At 46.0% G+C, this 20,656-nt stretch overlaps 1 protein-coding gene across 1 annotated transcript in view; it reads left to right on the forward strand.

Moving 5' to 3' along the window:
- SMYD3 (SET and MYND domain containing 3) overlaps nt 1-20,656 on the forward strand; it is a gene marked incomplete at both ends in the record, with an annotated part of 658,176 nt that overhangs the window by 510,282 nt on the left and 127,238 nt on the right. The window contains 2 exons of the mRNA XM_080699053.1: nt 13,161-13,228; nt 14,667-14,769. Of these exons, the coding sequence (XP_080555179.1) occupies nt 13,161-13,228; nt 14,667-14,769 (171 nt within the window). The remainder of the gene's footprint in view (nt 1-13,160; nt 13,229-14,666; nt 14,770-20,656) is intronic.

A 20,656-nucleotide genomic window follows, 5' to 3' on the forward strand; every position in this document is an offset into this window, starting at 1 on the left:
GGGATGGAGAAGGTTTTCTTAAGTTACAGTTTTATTTTTCCTCCTTTGGCTTGGCTTGGCTTGTGTATAAAGAGAATTTGCAAAATCTTTAGTGTTATTCATAATATGTAAAGAAAACAATTTAAATTTCCCATTTAATACGTGATACACAGACTGGGCGTGGTGGCACCTGCCTGTAGTCCTAGTCCTGGAAGGCTGGGACAGGAGGGTCACAGGTTGGAGGATGGACTCAGCGAGTTTCTCAGCCACCCTGTAAGATCCTCTTTCAAAAGGAAAAGTAAAAGGGCTGGGGGTATAGTTCAGAGGGAGAATAGAATGCCCCTGGCTTCCATCCCCAGTACAACCAAATAAAATAAATAAATATTACACATGATTTGCCTTGCTTTAAATTAGTTTTATTTTATTTTTAATATATTTTTATTGGTGCATTGTAGTCAAACATTTCAATGGAATACAAAACTTGTGAGGAGATACAAGCACACATCATCCAATTAGCGTTTTCTGATCCCCATCCCATTCCCTCCTCCTCCCTCGCTCCCATACTTGATGTAGTGATTGACTTTGATATGTTTAAGTACATAATGTGCTTTAAAGAGTTTCCATCTTCCCCCTCCCATCCCCTCAGATAGGTCACCTTTATTGCTCCTCTATAGGACCACTTCTTCAATTAGACTTCCTCCTATTACCCATTTCTCCCTAGTTTTTGCATATTAGGGAAAGCATCTGATTTTTTTTTTTTTTGTGATATTTCCCTGTGGATGCTGCACTGCAGGCTCTGATCCTGGCCTCACAGGCCCCGGCACTGGCCTCGCCACCTGGCAGGCTTCCATCCCGGCCTCAGAGGCCCCAGCACTGGCCTCGCTGTGTGGCGGGCTCTGGTCTCTGTCACTGTAGGCAGGTTGTCTACAGATGTTCCCTTTTTTTTTCCATTTTTCTTTTTTAAGTAGGAGAAAACAGAAGGTGTCTTTTGCAAAAGCTGGGAACCCGAATACCTAGTGGCAATGAATTTTTGTCTCCCCTCCAAAGGCAGAGGTCCACAGCTTCACTACAGAGAGTGGGCTCTGCTGCTCCAAGTGCACCCCAGCCTCCAGCGCTCCACACAGGAGCGCGGTGGCCATGAGGGCTGATGTGGAACATGCAGCATGGAGGCCCGACCCAGCTATGCAGGGGTCCCTCGGATATGCTCCAAACACTTTTCCCACTTAGCATGTTGTCCAGAATTCCCAAGCATGTGGGACAGGAGCAGTCTACTTTTGGGGAGATTTCCTCAAAGGTTCAAGGTAGATTGGACTGGATCTGTCTGCCCCTCCCAAACACTGGTCGCTACCGCCACCACCATCTCGGTTCTCTCTCATGAACACCTTCCCCACACAGCATGTTGTCCAGAATTCCTGAGTATGTGCGGCAGTAGCAGTCTACTTTTGGGGAGATTTCTTCAAAAGCTCAAGATGGATTGGATCGGATCTCTGCCTCTCCCAAATACTGGCTACTGCCGCTGCCATCCCGGTTCTCCCCTGAGTACTTTCCTTACATAGTCTGTTGTCCAGAATTTCTAAGCATGTGTGGCAGGAGCAGTCCACCTTCAGGAAGATTTCTTCAAAAGTTCAACGTGGATTGGATAGATTTGTCTGCCTCTCCCAGATACTGGCCACTGCTATGGCCATCTTGGCCCCTCTTCAGTATGTTTCAATAAAAGAAAACAGTACATGTCTTTTGCAGAGGTTGTGAACTCGAGCACTCAGCAGCAATGGATTTTATCTCCCCTCCAAGAGCGGAAGCCCGCAGCCTCACCGCGTAGAGCAGGATCTGCTCTTCTGACTCACCATGGCCCCCAGCGCAGTGTAGAGGAGCACGGTGGCCAGGCGCATTGAGTGCCCCAGGACCCGTGGCTGGGTGTCCTGCCTGGCACTGCTGGGCTCCCTCCAACATGCCTGGAACATTTTTCTTACAGAGTATGTTGCTAAGAATTCCCAAGCATGTGCAGCTGAAGCGGTCTACTCTCTAATCTCTTCTGGATGTTCTTCCAAAAATCACTTTTCTTGCATGGCAGGCTCCTCACTGTCATCTTGCCTCTAATTCCGCCATTATCCACTCTCTCTCTCCTATATCCTAGATAGGAAGTCACGACTGGAAATGTCTCCATCTGTTGTCCCAATCAGATATTAAACCAAAATCTGTTGTTCAGGGCTTCTCAGAGGAATGCATGTCCTATTCAGCAGCCGTGGTTGCCGCTGTGATAGTGGCCGCCGCCACCTTGTCCCCAGCTCTAAATTACTTTTATTTTAAAAGCCCCATTATATATTAACTCATTTATTTATTTATTGCGGTACTGGGGATGGAACCTAGGGGCATTCTACGTCCAAGTTATACTCCCAACCCTATTTTTTATCCTTGACTTTGAAACAGGGTCTCACTAAGGGCCTCATTAAGTAGCTGAGGCTGGCCGCAAACCTGGATCCTCCTGTCTTGGCCTCCCAAGTACTGGGATTACAAGCATGGGCCACCATGTCGGGCTTACCTCACATTCTTAAATGAACTACTTTTGCTTTGGGTTTCAGATTGTCTTGTACCTTATATTTAATGTTCAGCATTCTTACAGTTTTTCTCTTTAAGAAGACAACTAGCCGGGCGTGGTGGCGCACGCTTGTAATCCCCGCGCTTGGGAGGCAGAGACAGGAGGATCGCGCAAGTTCGAAGCCAGCCACGCGCGCTGGCTTAGGAGACCCTGTTTCCAAATAAAAATGTAAAAATAGGTCTGGGAGTGTAGCCCGGAGGTAGAAGGGCTTCCAGGAACCCCAGTACCACCAAAAAAAAAAAAAAAAAAAAAGACAACTAGATTATGATTTGGTTTTGTTTGTACTGTGGATTGAATCCAGGGGCATTCTACCCCCAAGCTACAACCCAACCCTTTTTATTCTTTATTTTATACAGGGTCTTACTAAGTTGCTGAACCCATGGTTCTCCTGTCTCAGCCTCCCAAGTACTAGGATCACAGGTGTGCACTACCATGCCCAGTTTAGACTGTGTTTTCTCAATTTAATGTTATTTTTCTAAGTCATAAGAGTGACTAGGTACAAGCACATTGCTAATAATACACTGGAGACTTTAATATTCTTTATGCCATCTGCTAAAATTAAATTATGTATTCATTATATGTTTTCTTTCTAATGGTTTCTTAAATACTAGAGATGTCTTGAGATGCTTTATAAGAATGTCAACCAGATAAAGTCATTATATGAAGCATCTTGGAACAAATTTATAGAATTAATTTTAATGTTCATGTTTTTTCAGCATCCACATTTTCTATATTTAAATTTTTAAAATTGTTAGTATAGAAAGAGTAATTTATGAAATATAATGCGGTGTTTTGATATATATATATATATATAACATAGAATGATTAAATCAAAATAATTAGTATCTATCACCTCATATCATTTTTAGGGGGTGAGACATTTGAAATTTACCCTAGAAACTTTGAAACATACAATAGATTATTATTGCCAGCAGTGCCATGTGGCACAGTGATTTCAGAAACGTCTTTCTCCTGTTTAGCTGAAACGCAGCATCTTTGGACCAGCACCCCTTCCTCTCTTCTGGTAACTACAGTGATACTCTACTTTTATGAGTTCAACATGTTTTGGCTCTTCCTACGGTTGAGATCATGTAGTATTTGTGTCTCTGCCTGGCTTCTTGTACTTAACAGAGTCCTCCAGGTTCATACAGAGTCCTCCAGGTTCATACCTGTTGTGCAAATAACAGAATTTTCTGTTTTTTAAGGCTGAATACTCTTCCGTTGTGTGCACATCCTCCATTTTCCTGATGCAGTCACACCTGGCTGACCACTAGGCCACGTCCACACGTTGGCCATTGTGATTAACCACAGAGAACATAGGAGTGCAGGTATATCTTATCTCTGCTGCTGTGGGTCGTGTGGCAGTTTTATTTTTGATTATCGGAGACTCCGCTAGCATTTTCCAAGCTAACTGTACTAGTTTACACCCCACCCACAGTGTGCAAGTGTTGCTTCATGCCTGCACCTATACTACTCTTTCTTTGTTTTTATTTTTATTTATTTGTATTTATTTCTTTATTTTGTGGTACTGGAGGTGGAAACCAAGGGCTTTTCTACCTCTGGGCTATACTCCCAGACCTCTTTTACACTTTATTTGGAAACGGTCTCACTAAGTTGCTGAGAGCCTCACTAAGTAGCTGAGCTGGCTTCCAACCTGTGCGATCCTCTTGTCTCAGCCTCCCAGCGCTGGGATTACAAACGTGTGCCACCTCGCCTGGCTTTCCTCGTTTTTATAATAGCTCTTTTAAGAGACAGGAGGACAACTCGTGGTGGTTTTAATTGGTGTTTTTCTAATTGATAGTGATGTTGAGCATTTTTTTCATGAACGTTTTGCCTGTTTGTATATTTTCTTTTGAGAAATTTCCAGCCCAGTCCTTTGCCCTCTTGTCTGTCTGTCTGTCTGTCTTTCTTGTTTCTTTCTTTCTTTCTTTCCTTTTTTTTTTTTTTTTTTGGTGGTATTGGGGTTCCTGGAAACCCTTCTACCTCCGGGCCACACTCTCAGACCTACTTTTTATATTTTTATTTGGAAACAGGGTCTCTTAAACCAGCATGGCTGGCTTCGAACCTGTGTGATCCTCCTGTCTCTGCCTCCCAAGTGCAGGGATTACAAACATGCGCCACCATGCCCGGTTCTTTGATCTCTTTTTAAATTTGGTTATTTGTGTTCCTGCTTCCTTGTCTATTTTAGATATGAACACTTTATCAGATGTATGATTTGCAAATATTTTCTCCAGCTTTGAGTTGTTCTCTCTGTGTTTCCTTGGCTGTGCTGTTTAATTTGATGTAATCCCACTTGTCTGTTTCTACTTGTTTCCTGTGCTTTCCAGATGTGTCTACTTGCCTTTTGTCTTTAGCCAGTGGTCCACCAGGTTTGCAAATTAAATAACATATGATTAAGAACAGTGGAAGACTGCATGATGCCAACCCCCGCCCAGAGGTAGCTCAGTGACCGGGCACAGAGGTTGTGCTTCCCCCTACCCACCTGAGGGCCCTCCAGCAACTTCCTGAAAAGGACACATGTAACTGTTTTAAAAACTGAACTAGAAACAGGTGCCACAATTACGCAATTACACAATTACAGGTGTTACCATTACTAACCTGGAGATGCTCCCACCAATCTTGGGATTTGTGAACGAACGTTCACTTGGGAAAGGCCTCTTCCCTGCTGAGCAGGCCTTCTTAGCCCAGTTCTCTGCCAATTGTTGTTCTGGTTTGGACCATAAACCCTTCCTCTTCAAAGCTAGCAAAAGATTGTACATGTGTGACCAAAAGAGGGCAAGGGGCATAGAGAGAGGCCTGAATTCAGCCCTGAAAGATGGATAAATATATGCCATATAGTTAGGTAGGATCGAGGTGAGATTTTTCAATCTCTTTAAGTTTTTTTTGTTTTGTTTACTTTGCAGTATTGAGATTGAATCCAGGTGCTCTACTACTGAGCTATACCCCCAGCCCTTTTTTAAAATTTTTATTTAGAGAGCCAGGCATGGAGGTGCATGCCTGCACAATCCCAGTACTTGGGAGGCTGAGACAGGAGGATTATAGGTTTGCGGCCAGCCTCAGCTACTTAGTGAGGCCCTTCACAACTTAGTAAGACCCTATTTCAAACTAAAGACCAAAAAATAGTGCTGGGGGATGTAGCTCGGAGATAGACTGTCTCTGGGTTAAGTCCCCAGTTCCGAAAAAAAAAAATATTTTGATACAAGATCTCACTAAATTTCCCCAGGCTGCCCTTGAATTTGGGATTGTTCTGCCATGGCCTCCCCAGTAGCTGGGATTACAGGGGTGTGCCAGTATACCCGACTTCAATCTCTTAAGGCTTGAGAGAAAATTCTGAAAAAATAAAGCAATCTATTTGATAAAATGTCATATTCTGTGGGAGGAGAAAAATATGCCCTGAAATACTTATTGTGCTTTTAAAGTTACAAAAACATTAGTTGAGGGAGGAGGGCTGAGGTGCGAGTCTTCTCAGAGGATATTTCCGTGTTTGGTTTTCAGCCCCTGCCAGTCCTTCCTGCCTCTACTCAGGACCACAGGGCTCAGAGCCACCGCACACAGCGTGTGCTTCTGCAGCCTCCCAGGCCCCCCAGCTAGTTACTGTTAGGCTCCTGTAGGCCAGCGTCTTACGTGTGAGGTACACAGAAATCACAAAGCCACCGCAGATGGCCTTTGAAGAAACCACAGTGTTCAGGAACCGAGTTTCCTTCTATTTATGTGTTTAAAGTCCTATTATATGTTTTGAAATTGGAAGTATTCTTTGAAGTGGGCTGTGCATAAGAGGCGAGGAGCAGGGTCTGCAGGCTCCGCTGTCTGTCCGGGTGGAAGCCCCTGCTCCGAGTGGGTGCTGAGTTTTCCTGCAGCCATTCAGCGTTATTCCTGCAAGGGGAAAGGCCAGTGTGACCTCCCCAGTGACTCAACTATCTCACTTTATCTGCTGTCACAATAAGAAGCTTGTTGTTCCAAAAATGTGACATTTGAACCTGTGGCATGCAGCCCTCAAGTGTCCCACGTCTTGGTGTTCTTTGCCATCTGTGTCCATCCTCCAGGGGGTCTCCCACCTCGAGCAAATGTCAGAATCTGAACCTCAAACCTGCACCAGGTGACGTAGGAATTCACAGAATATTTTAATTTTTTAAATGTTTTGGTTGTTATGATTGAACTCAGGGGTATTGTGCCTTTGAGCTACATCTCCAAACCTTTTTATTTTTATTTTGAAACTCTAAGTTGCTGAAGGTCTAAATTGCTGGCACTGGCCTCAACCCTGTGATCCTCCTATCTCAGCCTCACAAGTACTGGGATTACAAATATGTACCATCATGCCTGGCTTCCGTAGAATATTTTTAATTTCACTTTGGTTGTTTTTAAAATACAGGGGTTCAGTGATTTCGTATACAAGCCCACTAGGTTTTTGTCATCTGACAAGACTGCAGTGTTATGAAGATTTTCAATTATGTTAAAAGACAAGTTATGAAGAGAAAACATAACTTCACATTTAATAATAATAAAATATTCTATATGTTCTAGTTCCATGCCATGGGAAGTATTTTTAAAGTAATACTCAGGCTTCATTTTTGAAAAGAATTCTTTAACCTAATTACTTTTACTTGTGTTGAAATAGTTTCTCTGGTGTGCTTTTCTAAATGTGCCTTTGTGTGAAGTATTCATTCTTTGTTTAGTGTGTGCAGTTTCCTAAAAGAGCAGTTCATACAAAGTTAATACTTTAAAAATGTTTAAAATGTATTTTCAGGCTTTATTTCTATTCTCCTTCTCGCTAGAAAAGGCAATTCCTTTCAAATTATTGTTTGAGTACACAATATTCTGTACCTATCCCTTCATTTGAGAAGCTAAACCCTCAGAGCTCTCACGTCCACACGGCTAGCAGCGGTGCGGGTCAGAAGTGCGTTCTGTCAGCCGGGCGTGGTGGCGCACGCTTGTAATCCCAGCGCTTGGAGGCTGAGAGAGGATCACAGGGGTTCAGACCCAACCTCAGCTACTTAGTGAGTCTCTCAGCAATTTAGTGAGACCCTGTTTCCAAATAAAGTCTAAAAAGAGGTCTGGGAGTATAGCCCGGAGGTAGAAAAGCCCCTGGGTTCCACCTCCAGTACCACAAAAGAAAAAAAGAGATGTGTCCTGTAAAGCCCCTCACTGAGGTAGTACTGAATGGAGCCGGGACTTTGAAGAACAGTGAGAGGAGGCGAAAACTCCAGTTTGTGTTCACTGGTGTAGAAGCTAGTCGGTGACTCTGGAAATGATACGGATAAGAAGCGTGTCTGGAATTTGCTAAATGAATTTTAAAAAAACACCCTACTTGTATTGTGGAGTTGAGGGGGATGGGGAGCTGAGGATGGCAGGTTGGTGAGAGTGGTGGAAACAAGAAAAGGAAGAGAGGGAGGAAAGTAAAGAATGAAAGGAGAGCCAGGTGTGGTGGCACACGCTTGTAATCCCAACATTTGGGAGGCTGAAACAGGAGGATCCGGGTTCGTGGACAGCCTCAGCTACTTAGTGAGGCCCTTTGCAACTCAGTGAGACCCTGTTTCAAAATAAAGAATAAAAGCCGGGCATGGTGGCACACGCTTGTAATCCCCACACTTGGGAGGCGGAGACAGGAGGATCATGCTGGTTCAAAGCCAGCCTCGCTGGCTTAAGAGACCCTGTTTCCAAATAAAAATATAAAAAATAGGTGTCTGGGAGTGTAGCCCGGAGGTAGAAGGGCTCCCAGGAACCCCAGTACCACGAAAGAAAGAAAGAAAGAAAGAAAGAAAGAAAGAGAGAAAGAAAGAAAGAAAACATAGGGCTGGGAGTGTATCTCGGAGGTAGAATGCCCCTGGGTTCCATTCCTGGTACCGAAAAGAAAAAAAAAAAAAGAAGAAAAGGAGAAGGTACGAAAAAAGCTGAAAGGAAGGAGATAAGTATGGGACTGTCATCACTGGCTCATGGCTTTGTTCATTTGGCAAATATTTATTTAGTTCCCAGGTGTATCAGCTTTCTTGTTACTATGACCAAAAACCCCAATGAGTACAACTTGTTTATTTGGCTCATGGTGTCAGGTTCTGTCCATTGCTGACCAGCTCCAAGGCAGAAACATCCTGGTGGGAGGGCGTGGCTGAGGAAAGCCGCTCCACTCATGGCAGCAGGGAAGCAGAGCAAGGGGCAGGGAGTGGGGACCTGCCGGCCCTGAGCCGCTCCACAGTGACCTGCCACCTCCAGCCACACTCTGCCTGCCCATAGTTGCCGCCCACGAGACCTTTCACGTTACTGGCCCGTTGGTGGGCTAAGCCGCGGGTGGGGTCAGGGCCTGCCTGGGCTCCTTCCCTCGGAATGTTCCCGCATCAGCAACATGTGAATTTTCCTGGGGGACGGTCCCTATCTAAACCAGGATATCAGGCTGTTGACAGTAAGCAGAGAATCAGGCCATCCTCACGCTCTTCTAATGCGTAGGACTGCCACCCCATCCCCAGACTAACGGAAAAGAGGGTGAAGCAAAAGACTAGTTACACTGACGAGCAAGAGTGGACGGAGAGGTATAAGCAGTGATGCAGAAAGGTTGGATTAATAAGGACAGCAGAGGTGGGCAGCTAACTTCTCCCCACCTTTCCATGGCCAGAACTCCACATCCCTCCCTTCCACACCCACAGGGTCCCTGTCGTTTGTTTCTGCCATCTTCTTTGACCTGCTTCTGGATGGTAGTCCTCTGGGGGTGCTGGCGGCCACACGCAGACAGCCTTCCGGCTCCTTGAAATAGGTGTGCTAGTGCCTTCTGTGTAGCAGACACTGCTGGGCAAGGGTGCAGCACACACGAGGCACTCCCCTGCCTCGGAGCCCTTGCGGTCTGGGTGTGTGGGGTGGCAGCTAAATGGGTACATATGACCTGCTGGGACCCACGCTGCTGAAGGTATAACTAAAAACCAGGACATCTTGGGGAGAGGGAGGCTCCCCGGAGGAAAACTTCAAGCTGGCATTTGAGCTCTTGCTCAGAACAAGCCTATTTGCAAGAGGTTTTAATTTGCTTTGTAGTTTAGAAAAAAAAATGAATTCCAGTTTGATCCAGTAGTTAGCAGATGAGATCTGCTTGACCCTTTGTTGTTGGTGGTGAATTACGTCCACCAACGTTCTTATTATGCCTCAAAATGTGTGATAAACCCTCCAGAATGCAGGCCCCTTTAAAAACGCTTAAAGTTTCAAAAATAGCCACACATCTTTTGTGCTATATTCTTCTCATCCATTCTTTACATATGGGCAGTACTGTTGACGTTTAATGCAAAACAGATGCCCATAAAGCAGTGAAACTGGTATCTGTTTAAAATACATGGATATACACAATTTATTTCCTGGTATGGAACTGTCTTTTTATCAGACTTTTAGGGGAAGAATAGGCTGCCCTGGATTCCGTGTAGGAGCGCCTGAGCAGTGGGGTGGCTTTTGCAGACGCTGTGCTCCTTCCTATACATACCTGGTTGGTGAAGCTCACTGTCGCGGCAGCCACTTTGGGTTCCTTTTAATAGGCCACAGCGTCTGGTCCTGAGTTCTGTCTCCAGCTCTCTCTGCGCCTCTGACTCTGCTTGCGCACCCTCACCCTGGGCTGGGACATCCAATTGGCCATTCAATTAACATGACTAACAGAACCATGGGCGTCCTCTGGGCCCCTCGCAGCCAGCTCTTCCTGTGCCTTCTCCGTCCTTTGGAACAGGTGGCAGAGGTCATCTGACAGGCGAGGCCCAAGCTCAAGCACCGGGCGTGGCTCTTTCTTTCCCATCAGCACCCCTCCAGTCCATCCTGCTAGCAGCACTGCCCACCTCTCCCCACGGCCGCTCCACCAGCATCTCTCCATCCCGGGGGTGGTTAGGGTGAGCTCCTGACTGTGTTCTCTGCTTCCCTCCCTGCCTGACCTGGCAGGTTCCCTCCTCACCAGCCAGGATCCTTGCAGGTCAGAAATCAGATCCATCCACTTCCTGGCTCAGAATGCACCAGTGACTTTCTGTCTTATCTGGAATAAAATTCAAACATAGCCACGAGGCCCTGTGTGATCTGGCTTCCTCTCTGATCTCACATCTTACCCCGAGTCTTACCTACTCGGCTCCGGCCACAGCGGCCTTCTTGCTGTCACTCTGTGTACACCCAAGGACACTTATCTCAGGGCCTTTGCACATGCTCTTCCCCTGACACTGCCTTCTCCTGTATGCTCGGGCTCACTGCCACAGTCCCATCTGGTCGCGAGCTTTCTTGACCTCTTTATTCCCTATCCCTTTACCTTATTTCTCTCCTTAGTGTTTATCCACATGTGATCTTTTCTCTCTCTACTGGTTGTTTTTGAACTGTCATTTGTGTATACTTTTATTGTTGTATTGTAATTATACATCACAGTGAGATTCAAAGTGATATGAAGACACAGGCACACGGCACTTGGTGTTTTCACGCGTCCCTGCCGTACGTGTTAGCAAGGTTGGTAGCGAGCCTTCGCGTGTGGACGCAGCGCTGCTTGGACTGTCGCCTCCTCAGCCTCTTTCCCTCCCTCCCTCCCTCCCAGCCCTTTCTACTCTTCTATGCTCTCTCTCCTCATTTATCCAAAGTCCCTTTTGTTTTCTCTAGTTTATAAGAGAAAACATATAACCCTTGAATTACTGAACATAATATTCCATCATTCCATGCATTTTCCTGAATATTATGCAATTTTACTCTTCTCTACAACTGAGTAAAATCCCATTGTACGTTCATACCACATGTTCTTTATCCATTCTTCTGCTGACAGATACCTAGGTTGGTTCCATAATTTGTTGTGATTTGTGCTGCTATAGACATGGGTATTCATGCATTACTATAAAATCTGATTTCTGTCCCTTTAGAAGGACATCCAGGAGTGGTCTAGCTGGATCATACGGTGGGTCTATTCCCAGTGTTCTGAGGAGCCTCCATAGTGGCCGCACTAATTTGCAACGCACCGATATCTTTCTCCACATCTTTGCCAACATTTACTGTTGTTGAATTCTTGAAGGTTGCCATTTTAACTGCAGTTAGACGGAATCTCTGTAGTTTTGGTTTGCATCTCCGATTGCTAAGGATGTCAAATGCTTTTTGCCTGTTTGCTGCTCGGTTTGTAACGTCTTCTTTTGAGAAATATCTGTTCAGTTCAACTACCCATTTTTTGGTTGGGCTATTTGCTTTTTTTATTTTGGTGTTGAAGCTTTTAAGTTATTTATATATTCTAGATATTAAAGACTATCTCTAAACTGTCATCTTAATAAGCCAAGTGCCTTGTTTTTTTCTTACTGCTCTTTCTATAACATCTGGGGCAGTATCATGGGCAGGGCCTGAATTTCTTTTTCTTTTTTTCTTTCTTTCTTTCTTTTTTTTTTTTTTTTTTTTTTTTTGTGTGTGTGTGTGTGGTACTGGCGATTGAACCCAGGGCCATTCTACCTCCTAGCTACACCCCAGCCCTAATTTTTAAATCTTTATTTTTTAATATTTTGTGGTACTGTTGATTGAACCCAGGGCCATTCTACCTCTGAGCTCCGCTCCCAGCCCTGCTTTTTTTTTTTTTATTATTCTTTATTTTGAAACTGGGTCCCACTAAGTTGCAGAGGGCCTCACTAAGTAGCTGAGGCTGGCCATGAACCTGCGATCCTCCTGTCTCAGCCTCCCAGGAACTGGGATTACAAGCATGATGGCCAGGACCTGAATTTCCTCCCTCCAAGCCAGTGTTCGTCCCCTGACTCTGTGGTCCTCTTGTACACTCATCATATTGTACAAATGAGGTTTTTAAGTTCCTTGATCATATTGATCGCTCTTCCCTCCTCCCCTCCCTCCCTCCGTCCCTTCATTTCTTCCTTCCCTAGGGACTCACACATGCTAGGCAAACACTGTCCCACTGAGCTACACCCTAGATTTTTTTAACTTGATTTTTGAAACAGGGTCTAAAACTTACAGTCCTCCTGCATCTGCCTCCAGAGTCACTGGGATTATAGATGTGCACCACACCGCTGTGCCAGAAGCTTTTTCTTTTCTTTTCTTTTGCTATGTGTCCCCAAAGGCCACAGGACTGTGCCTCCTGCGTGGTGCAGGGCTCTGTGTGCCGGGCATGTGCGGTGGCTCCGCTGTGCAGCTTCCTCTGCTCCTTTTGGCCTGTGACCAGTGTGGGTCCTAAGATCACTCGGGATGGGCTTCACTCTATAGAGATAAAAAAAGGCTGCTGTGCTTGTCAGACGCAGCACCATTTGAAAACTGGAGGCAGTTTGAGTGCAAACTGTAGACAGGAGTCAAGTTTTTAATTAGTAGCTTATTTGTCTTCTGAATTTTGAGCACTTGGGGTAATTGTGTGACTTTGGGGGCGGAGTGATAAGACTACAGAGTTTCTGGGCTGGTTTGAATCCTCTTTTTCCCTAGGATATCAGTGCTTCTGCAGGTAAACACCTGGGTTCCTCCCGGGACTGTGCCCCACAGAGGTTCTTTTGTGAATCAGAGAGCACCATGCTGGGCCTGGACCTTTGCAAAGCAACTTCAGAAGACGCCTATGTTTTAGCTGGAAACGTCTTCTTCCTTTGCGGAGCTTCTCGCCTGGCTCTGGTCACGCTGACGGCCCCTCTTGTTTTCACAGGTGATCTGCAACTCCTTCACCGTCTGCAATGCGGAGATGCAGGAGGTTGGTGTGGGCCTGTATCCCAGGTAAGGCGGACCTAGTTCCATAGACGGAAGACAGCTTTAACTCCACCCAGCGCCCAGCCTTTTGGAAGTGGTTAGAAAGGCTGCCACTCCGCTAGCTCAGGAGGCCCTAGCGATACATTTCAAGATGTAAAAATGTTAAGTTTTGTAACCCCACATTACACACTGGGGCTTTAACAGAGGCAGGCCTCAGACCTAAACTCTTGTTATTTGGGGCTTTGTAGGGTAAGGAGCTGAGGACCATGGTGCTAATTAGCCGTCAGGCGAGGTTGGGTTTTCCTCCACGCCCACTCGGATCTTTCCCCTCCTGGGCTGACTTTGCCAGGCTTCTGTCTGGTCTAGGGGTTCATTTTGTCTTTGCGTGAGCATTCTCTGAGCTCCTCTGCTCAAGGAGGAGGCAGGACAACTTTCCAGCAGCACTCTCGGCCCCTGTCCCTGTGGTTACCTCCACCCCTGTCCTTCGAGGGCCACTGGGTTGCTCCCAGCTTCCTGTGCTGTTAGAGTCCGCACATAAGTGCAGTCGACCCGAGAGTGCAGCTTCTTGTCTCTCACTGGGGCTGAGCTCTGGGTCAGTCCATTGGAGCCATGCTCAGCAGCAGCGACGGCTCAGATCCATCCAGTCACCGCTCACTGGTGTGTCCTTGGGCACGTCATTTAACTTTGAAGCATCAGTCTCTTCACCTATAAACAACCCTCGGAAGATCATTGTGCTAACACACAAGTACTTTCTACACAGCAAAATGTGCTTCCTAATCATGATCAGCTTATGGTGGCCACTGAAATCCACTCCATTTCCCACATCTCCAGGGTAATGAGTGAGCAGTGCTGTGGCCGAGAATGCATCCAGGAGCTGCTCAGCACAGCACCTCTGCTTTCTAGATGCCCCCCTGATCATTCAGTGCCACGTCTAGCAGAGGCAGCTGTTCCTCCTGCAGTGCTCAGTGAGTGCTTGGTGGCATACCGGCCTCAGTGACTACTTTACCATTCAGATTTCCCCCATCTTTTTTTTCAAAAAGGGCCTCACTAAGTTCCTGAGGTTGGCCTTGAACCTGAAGCCCTCCTATCTCAGCCTCTCAAGTACTAGGATTACAGTCATGCACCACCACTCCTGGCTTCTCCTCATCTTTATGTTGGGTTACTGTATTGTCTGGTATCTTGTGAAACAGTTACCTACCCCCTTCCCAAAAAGGACTAAAAAATATCCTTATTAACCAACTTTACTAATTAGCCTCTATCAAGGGACACACTTCAGTTCATATGGAGTGGGCTAATAACATTTCTATGAACATACCCACAGTGCTCAGTCCCCAGCACCTCTAACCCTCCCTGTCTCTGCCCACAACAAGCTCAGGTACCTTCTGCCTGTTGAATTCAGTCAGTGTATTGTTTGACTCTGTCTGCTGAGCCATGATGGCCTTCCTCTCTCTTCTCTTTCTTTCAGTGTGTCTTTGCTCAATCACAGCTGCGACCCCAACTGTTCGATTGTGTTCAACGGGCCCCACCTCTTGCTGCGTGCAGTCCGAGACATCGAGGTGGGAGAGGAGGTAAGGAAGTCGGTGCTCCCCGCTGCCCACCTCTCTTCCCACCAGAAACCTTCTGGGCTTGGCCTGTTCCTAAGGCCTCTGTGCTCGAGGGACTTTTCATTGTCCCTTTGTCCATGATGCGAAGATCCATCATACAGCTAGCTGCCTCTGTCCAGCAACCAGTCACATCTCACCCATGGATCAGCTTCTTTTTTTTCCTTTTCCAGTGTTTGGGTGAACATTTTTACTACTGTAATCTGAAACAGCTCACAGTTTTTGGAGATTTTGGATTTAGTCCATGTCAGGCTGGATCTACAAAGCTCTAAGGGCGAGATAGCGAGAAGCAGAGAGGGGGAGAGCGAGGTTCTGCTCTCAACGGAGGGAAGCAAAGAGCACGCGAGCGCGCGAGGGGATTCAGAGACACACGCACAGTCCCTAAGCCACGTCCCCAGGGACCCACTCCTCCAGCCAAACCCGCCTACCTGGGTACCACCCAGCAAATCCACTGCAGGAGAGATTGTATAACGTCATCATCATATCAGCTCTGGACATGAATGCATGAGCTCTTCAGGGGACATCGTTACCTAATCATAACATTCAGTCATCATATTTCTTTCTTTATTGTATGTTTATGGTACTGGGAATTGAACTCAGAGGTATTATGCCTCCATACTCTAGCCCCAACCTCATGTAATTCTTTACTTTGAAACAGGGCCTCCCTAAGTTGCTGAGGGTCTGGCTAAGGTACTGAGGCTGGCCTTGAACCTGTGTTCCTGCTGTCTCAGCCTCCCAAATACTGGTAATACAGGCATGTGCCCCCGTGCCCCCCTCAGTAACCATGTTTCTGAATGATAATAGCTCTGTGGCACACAAATGAGAGGTGTTTACATGTATAACCGGGGTGTGTGTTTTATGCACGTGCACAAGAGTCATTAACTCTCCTCTGTCAGCAGTTGAACAGCCTGTCACCTTCCTGCAAATGGTTGTTCTTCCATGCATGGAGGGCTTCCCAGTTCATGAATGGGCTCCCCAGTATTTACTTATTCCAAGGCCAATAATGACACTTTGAAGATGATTACATATTTTAAATTCCATATTAAGAAAGCAAACAGTTTTAGGCCAGTCTGGTGGCTCATGCCTGGAATCCCATGACTTGGGAGCCCGAGACAGGAGGATCGCAGGTTCGAAGCCAGCCTCAGCAACTTAAAGACCTTCAACAACTTAGCAAAACCTTGTTTCTAAATAAAAAGGGCTGGTGGTGTAACTCAGAGGTGGAACACCCCTGAGTTCAATTCCTACCACTAAAAGAAAGAAAGACAATGAAGAAAGAAACAGATTTTACTCCTTCTGGCTGTCACGTGCCTTTGCACGTCCCTTAGCTTCTGTGTCATCATATAAACCAGACACAAAGGACATGGAGGCCTGGGAGCAGGACCTCCGTGGTGCCCTGGCCTTTGCCCTTCCAGTGCTGCAGACAGCCCAGATACCTGTTTTGGTGAGGATCAGGCACGGCTCGATGGGCCACGCACAGCTGTTTCAGATGAGCCTGTGAGGGGCATGCTCAGTCACCCCCACACCGTGTCCTGGGTCAGAGCCACTGATGCTTCCTCAAGCCCAGGCTCCTTCTCCTTCCAGTTTGCTAAAGTGGATGTTTATGGTAAGGAGCATAAGCTTTTGTTGCATGTATACAGAACTCAGCCCATAAAACGTAAACCCAGATGTCCAGCATTTGACTGAGACAGGGTGCATGTACATAAAACACACACCCCAGTTATACATGTAAACACCTCTCATTTGTGTGCCACAGAGCTATCATCATTCAGAAACATGGTTACTGAGGGGGGCACGGGGGCACATGCTTTGACAAGATCCCCTCTAAGCTGACTTTCAACCACATATGCCACCTCTTACACAGCAGCTTGCTGAATTTCCAGTTTTAAGGCCAGTGTACTGAGGATACAGTGATGTCTGTCAATGATATGGAGAATTTAGATTTATTATGCTGGGTCCATATATGACTTCAAGGCAGGTAAGAAACAGAATTACTATCTATTTTCAGCAATATCAAATTAGGGGCTGAGGAGTAGCTTTCACTGTTGTTCATGATGATGATGTGCTAGTAAATTTAAAGACAAAAAAAAAAAAAAACAGAGCTGGGTGTGGCACATGGATAGAGCGCTTGCTAGTGTGCGTAAGGCACTGAGGCCAGTCTCCAGCACTGCAAAATCAAAACACCGAGCAGATAACAACTAGAAAAAGAACTCTTAGAAGTGATTGGAGGTTTCTAAAACCACTAAAAGCTTCTTTTGTGTGTGTTTGTGTGGTACTTGGGATTGAACCCAGAGGAGATTCTACCTCGGAGTTATGCCTATACCCAGGTCTTTTTATTTTTTATTTTGAAATAGGGTCTTGCTAAATTGGCACACACTGGCCTCCAATCTGCAATTCTCCCGTCTTATCCTCCCAAGTACTGGGATCACAGTCCTTTGCCTGGCTAAAACACCCCCAATCTTAATGTGGGCTATTTAGGATTTTTTTTTTTTTTTTTTTTTTTTTTTTGGTGGTACTGGGGTTCCTGGAAGCCCTTCTACCTCTGGGCTACACTTCCAGACCTATTTTTATATTTTTATTTAGAAACAGGGTCTCCTAAGCCAGCGCGCGCGGCTGGCTTCGAACCTGCGTGATCCTTCTGTCTCTGCCTCCCAAGCGCGGGGATTACAAGCGTGCGCCACCACGCCCGGCACAAGGCTATTTAGGATTTAAACATCAGAATCTAAGCTGGGCATGGTGGCACACGCTTGTCATCCCAGCATTCAGGAGGCTGAAACAGGAGGATCGCAGTTCTCGGCCAGCCTCAGCTACTTAGTGAGGCCCTCTGCAACTCAGTGAGACCCTGTTTCAAAATAAAAAATAAATAAATATAGGGCTGGGGATATAGCTCGGAGGTAGAAAGCCCCTGGATTTCATCCCTAGTACCGGAAAAAAAAAAAAAGAATAAAAAAATATGGCTGGGGGTGTAGCTCTGAGGTAGAAAGCCCCTGGGTTCCATCCCAATAACACACACACACACACACACACACACACACATCAAAAAACAAAACAAAAAAACTAGGCTCCACAAGAGGACACTGACAATGTGTGAAATATAAGAGCCTTAGTTTATATTTGTTGAGTAAATGAATGAGCCTTGCTAAAGATATAATGAGAGAGGAAGTGGAGTCTTGGAGCCGTTTTTATTTTATATATATATATATGTATGTATATATATATATATATATTTTTTTTTTGGTGGTACTGGGGTTCCTGGAAGCCCTTCTACCTCCGGGCTACACTCCCAGACCTATTTTATATTTTTTTTATTTGGAAACAGGGTCTCTTAAGCCAGCGAGGCTGGCTCTGAACCAGCACAATCCTCCTGTCTCAGCCTCCCAAGCGCAGGGATTACAAGTGTGCACCACCACGCCCGGCCTTGGAGCCATTTTTAAACTACCAGCAGTCCTTAGTTGTGTCCCCTGGCTCCCATAAAAAGAGGAAAATGAAAGCCACCCCTTCCACCAGCTTGCAGTAGGAGCATCACGGTCCTCGCACACGAGAGCGGGAAGATCGCAGCAGGTTCCACACTATCACAGTAGCGAGCATGCCTTAGAAATCTCCTTCCTCCTCCTCCTCTTACTCCTCTTTTTTCTTCTTCTTCTTTTCCTTTTTTTTTCTTTTGTTTTGTTTTGGTGGGACTAGGGATTGAACCCAGGAGCATTCTACCTCCAAGCCCCCCTTTTTTGTGGTCTGGGGATGGAACCCAGAGGCATTCGACCTTGAACTACACCCCCTGCCCTTTTTTATTGTTTATTTTGAAACAGGGTCCCACTGAGTTGCAAAGTGCCTCACTTAGTAGCTGAGGCTGTCTGTGAACCGTGATCCTCCAGTCTCAGCCTCCCAAATGCTGAGATTACAAGTGTGCGCCACCATGTCTGGTTTATTTTTTTTGTTTTTGAAACAGGGTCTTGAGAGGTTCCTGAAAGTCTCACTAAGTTGCTGAGGCTGTCTTTCAACCTGCAACCCTTCTGTCTCAGCATCCCAAATGCTAGAATTGCAGGCATACGGGCTCACTTGTCATAGCTCACTACATTGCTGGTGGCTGACCCTTTGGAATTGTGTTAAGCTATTAAAATCATTTGATGATCTCAGAGTCTTACAAACCATGGATCAGAGCTGGGCCAGACTCAGCAACTTAGTGAGACCCTATTTCTAAATAAATTTCTACAAAGGACTGGAGATGTATCTTGGAGGTAGAATGTCCTTGAGTTCAATCCCTAATACCCAAAACAAGACAAAAACAACCATAAATCAGGGAATAAGGGTAGAAAATCCAGACACCATTCTTGGAACTCCTGCTTAAAGAACCAGTAGTTGTCATGACCCCACCTCTGGTGGTCAGCCCTCTCTGGAGCCACATCACTTGGGAGAAATGTGTTTTGCTTGAACTGAAAACATCAGTGTCCTGAATGTCAGCTTTGCTCTGAAGTGTCCAGGGCTGTAACAGTCTGCTTCTTTGCTTATCATCTTTACCTTTTTGTTAAATCAAAAAATTCAAATTCGCTGAGTGCTTACCAGGCGATTGGCACTGGGTGGCAGTTCTAGAAACTTTGAGGAATACAAAGAGGAGTAGGAGCCAGCCTTGTGCTCAGGAGTTCAGAATTTAGCTGAGGAGAACGCAGAATAGGAAGCAATAATAGAGACATAAAGTGGTATAAACACTCACAGCACTTTCTATAAGTAGCAGCACAGATTTGAGGAGTGGTTAAGGAGGGTCGCAAGAGAAGCGTGTCCTTGATCCGAAAGGATCTGTAGAGCTAAAGTTGGGTGAGGCAGGGGAAGGTGTTCAAGACAATGACACAGCGGCCAGAGACAGATGAGTTCAGTGCAGCAAGAAATGTTTCCTTTTAGTGGTTGGGAGAATTCAAATGTGACCAGCAGATGAGGGAATCGGCAGGGAGCAGACCATGGAGCCCGTGGGCACCATACCACAGACTTTGGTTCATCCTACAATCCCACAATGGCTCTGCTGTGTAGAAGGCACTGGATAAACACTTGTGGAAGGGAGAGGGAGTGATGAGAGGATGTTTCTGAGGTGTTCGGGCAGAGGGACCCCATAGCAGGCCTTCTTGTGTGGACAAGATTGGGATGACAAGGGCCAGGGTGACATAGTAATCCAGGTGAGAGGTGATGATGGTGGCCGAGGTCAAGGGGAGGTCAGGTGGTGGCTCAGGATGGGGGAATCTGAAGAATATAACTTGAGAAGCTAAAATTAGCAGAGGAAAGACAGATACAAGTGACTCTCAGGCTTGCCTTTAAAAAGAAGTGAGATTTTTCAAAGTCTTTTTTTCAGTTCAGAGCCAGTATTAGCAAATAATCCTGTGACTGTGATAAAAAAAAATTCCAGAAATAAAAATAAGATCTCAGTTTCATTTGGTGTTGTTATTCACTCAGTTGTAGATGGGAAAGATGGTTGAAATGGAAAAGGGGTTCATTTGCCCTGAGATTTGAACATATGCAGCAAATTCAAGATCCAGGAGCTTTTACCTCCAAGCCACATCCCCAGCCCTATTCTGCTCTTTACTTTGAAACAGGTTCTCACTAAGTTGCTGAGGCTGACCTGTGCCATTGCACATCAGCTGATTAAGGACTAAGTTCCGTAGACACGTTCACACTAAACGAACCCTAGGTCCAGTGAGTTGATGCTGCTGCTGAAGCAGCAGTCACGGAGTCTTTAACTAGGTTCTTATCTCTGCTGAGTGACCTGGCTCTATCTTTTCTGAAATGCTTTGCCATGGGACCTCTCAGCTTTGATGCAGTGTATCTGAGGGGGCGGCAGGGCGGGCCTCCTGGAGGACCACACTGAAGCCGCCTT

The sequence above is a fragment of the Muscardinus avellanarius genome, assembly GCF_963383645.1.
Source record: "Muscardinus avellanarius genome assembly, chromosome: 7".
NCBI lineage: Eukaryota > Metazoa > Chordata > Mammalia > Rodentia > Gliridae > Muscardinus > Muscardinus avellanarius.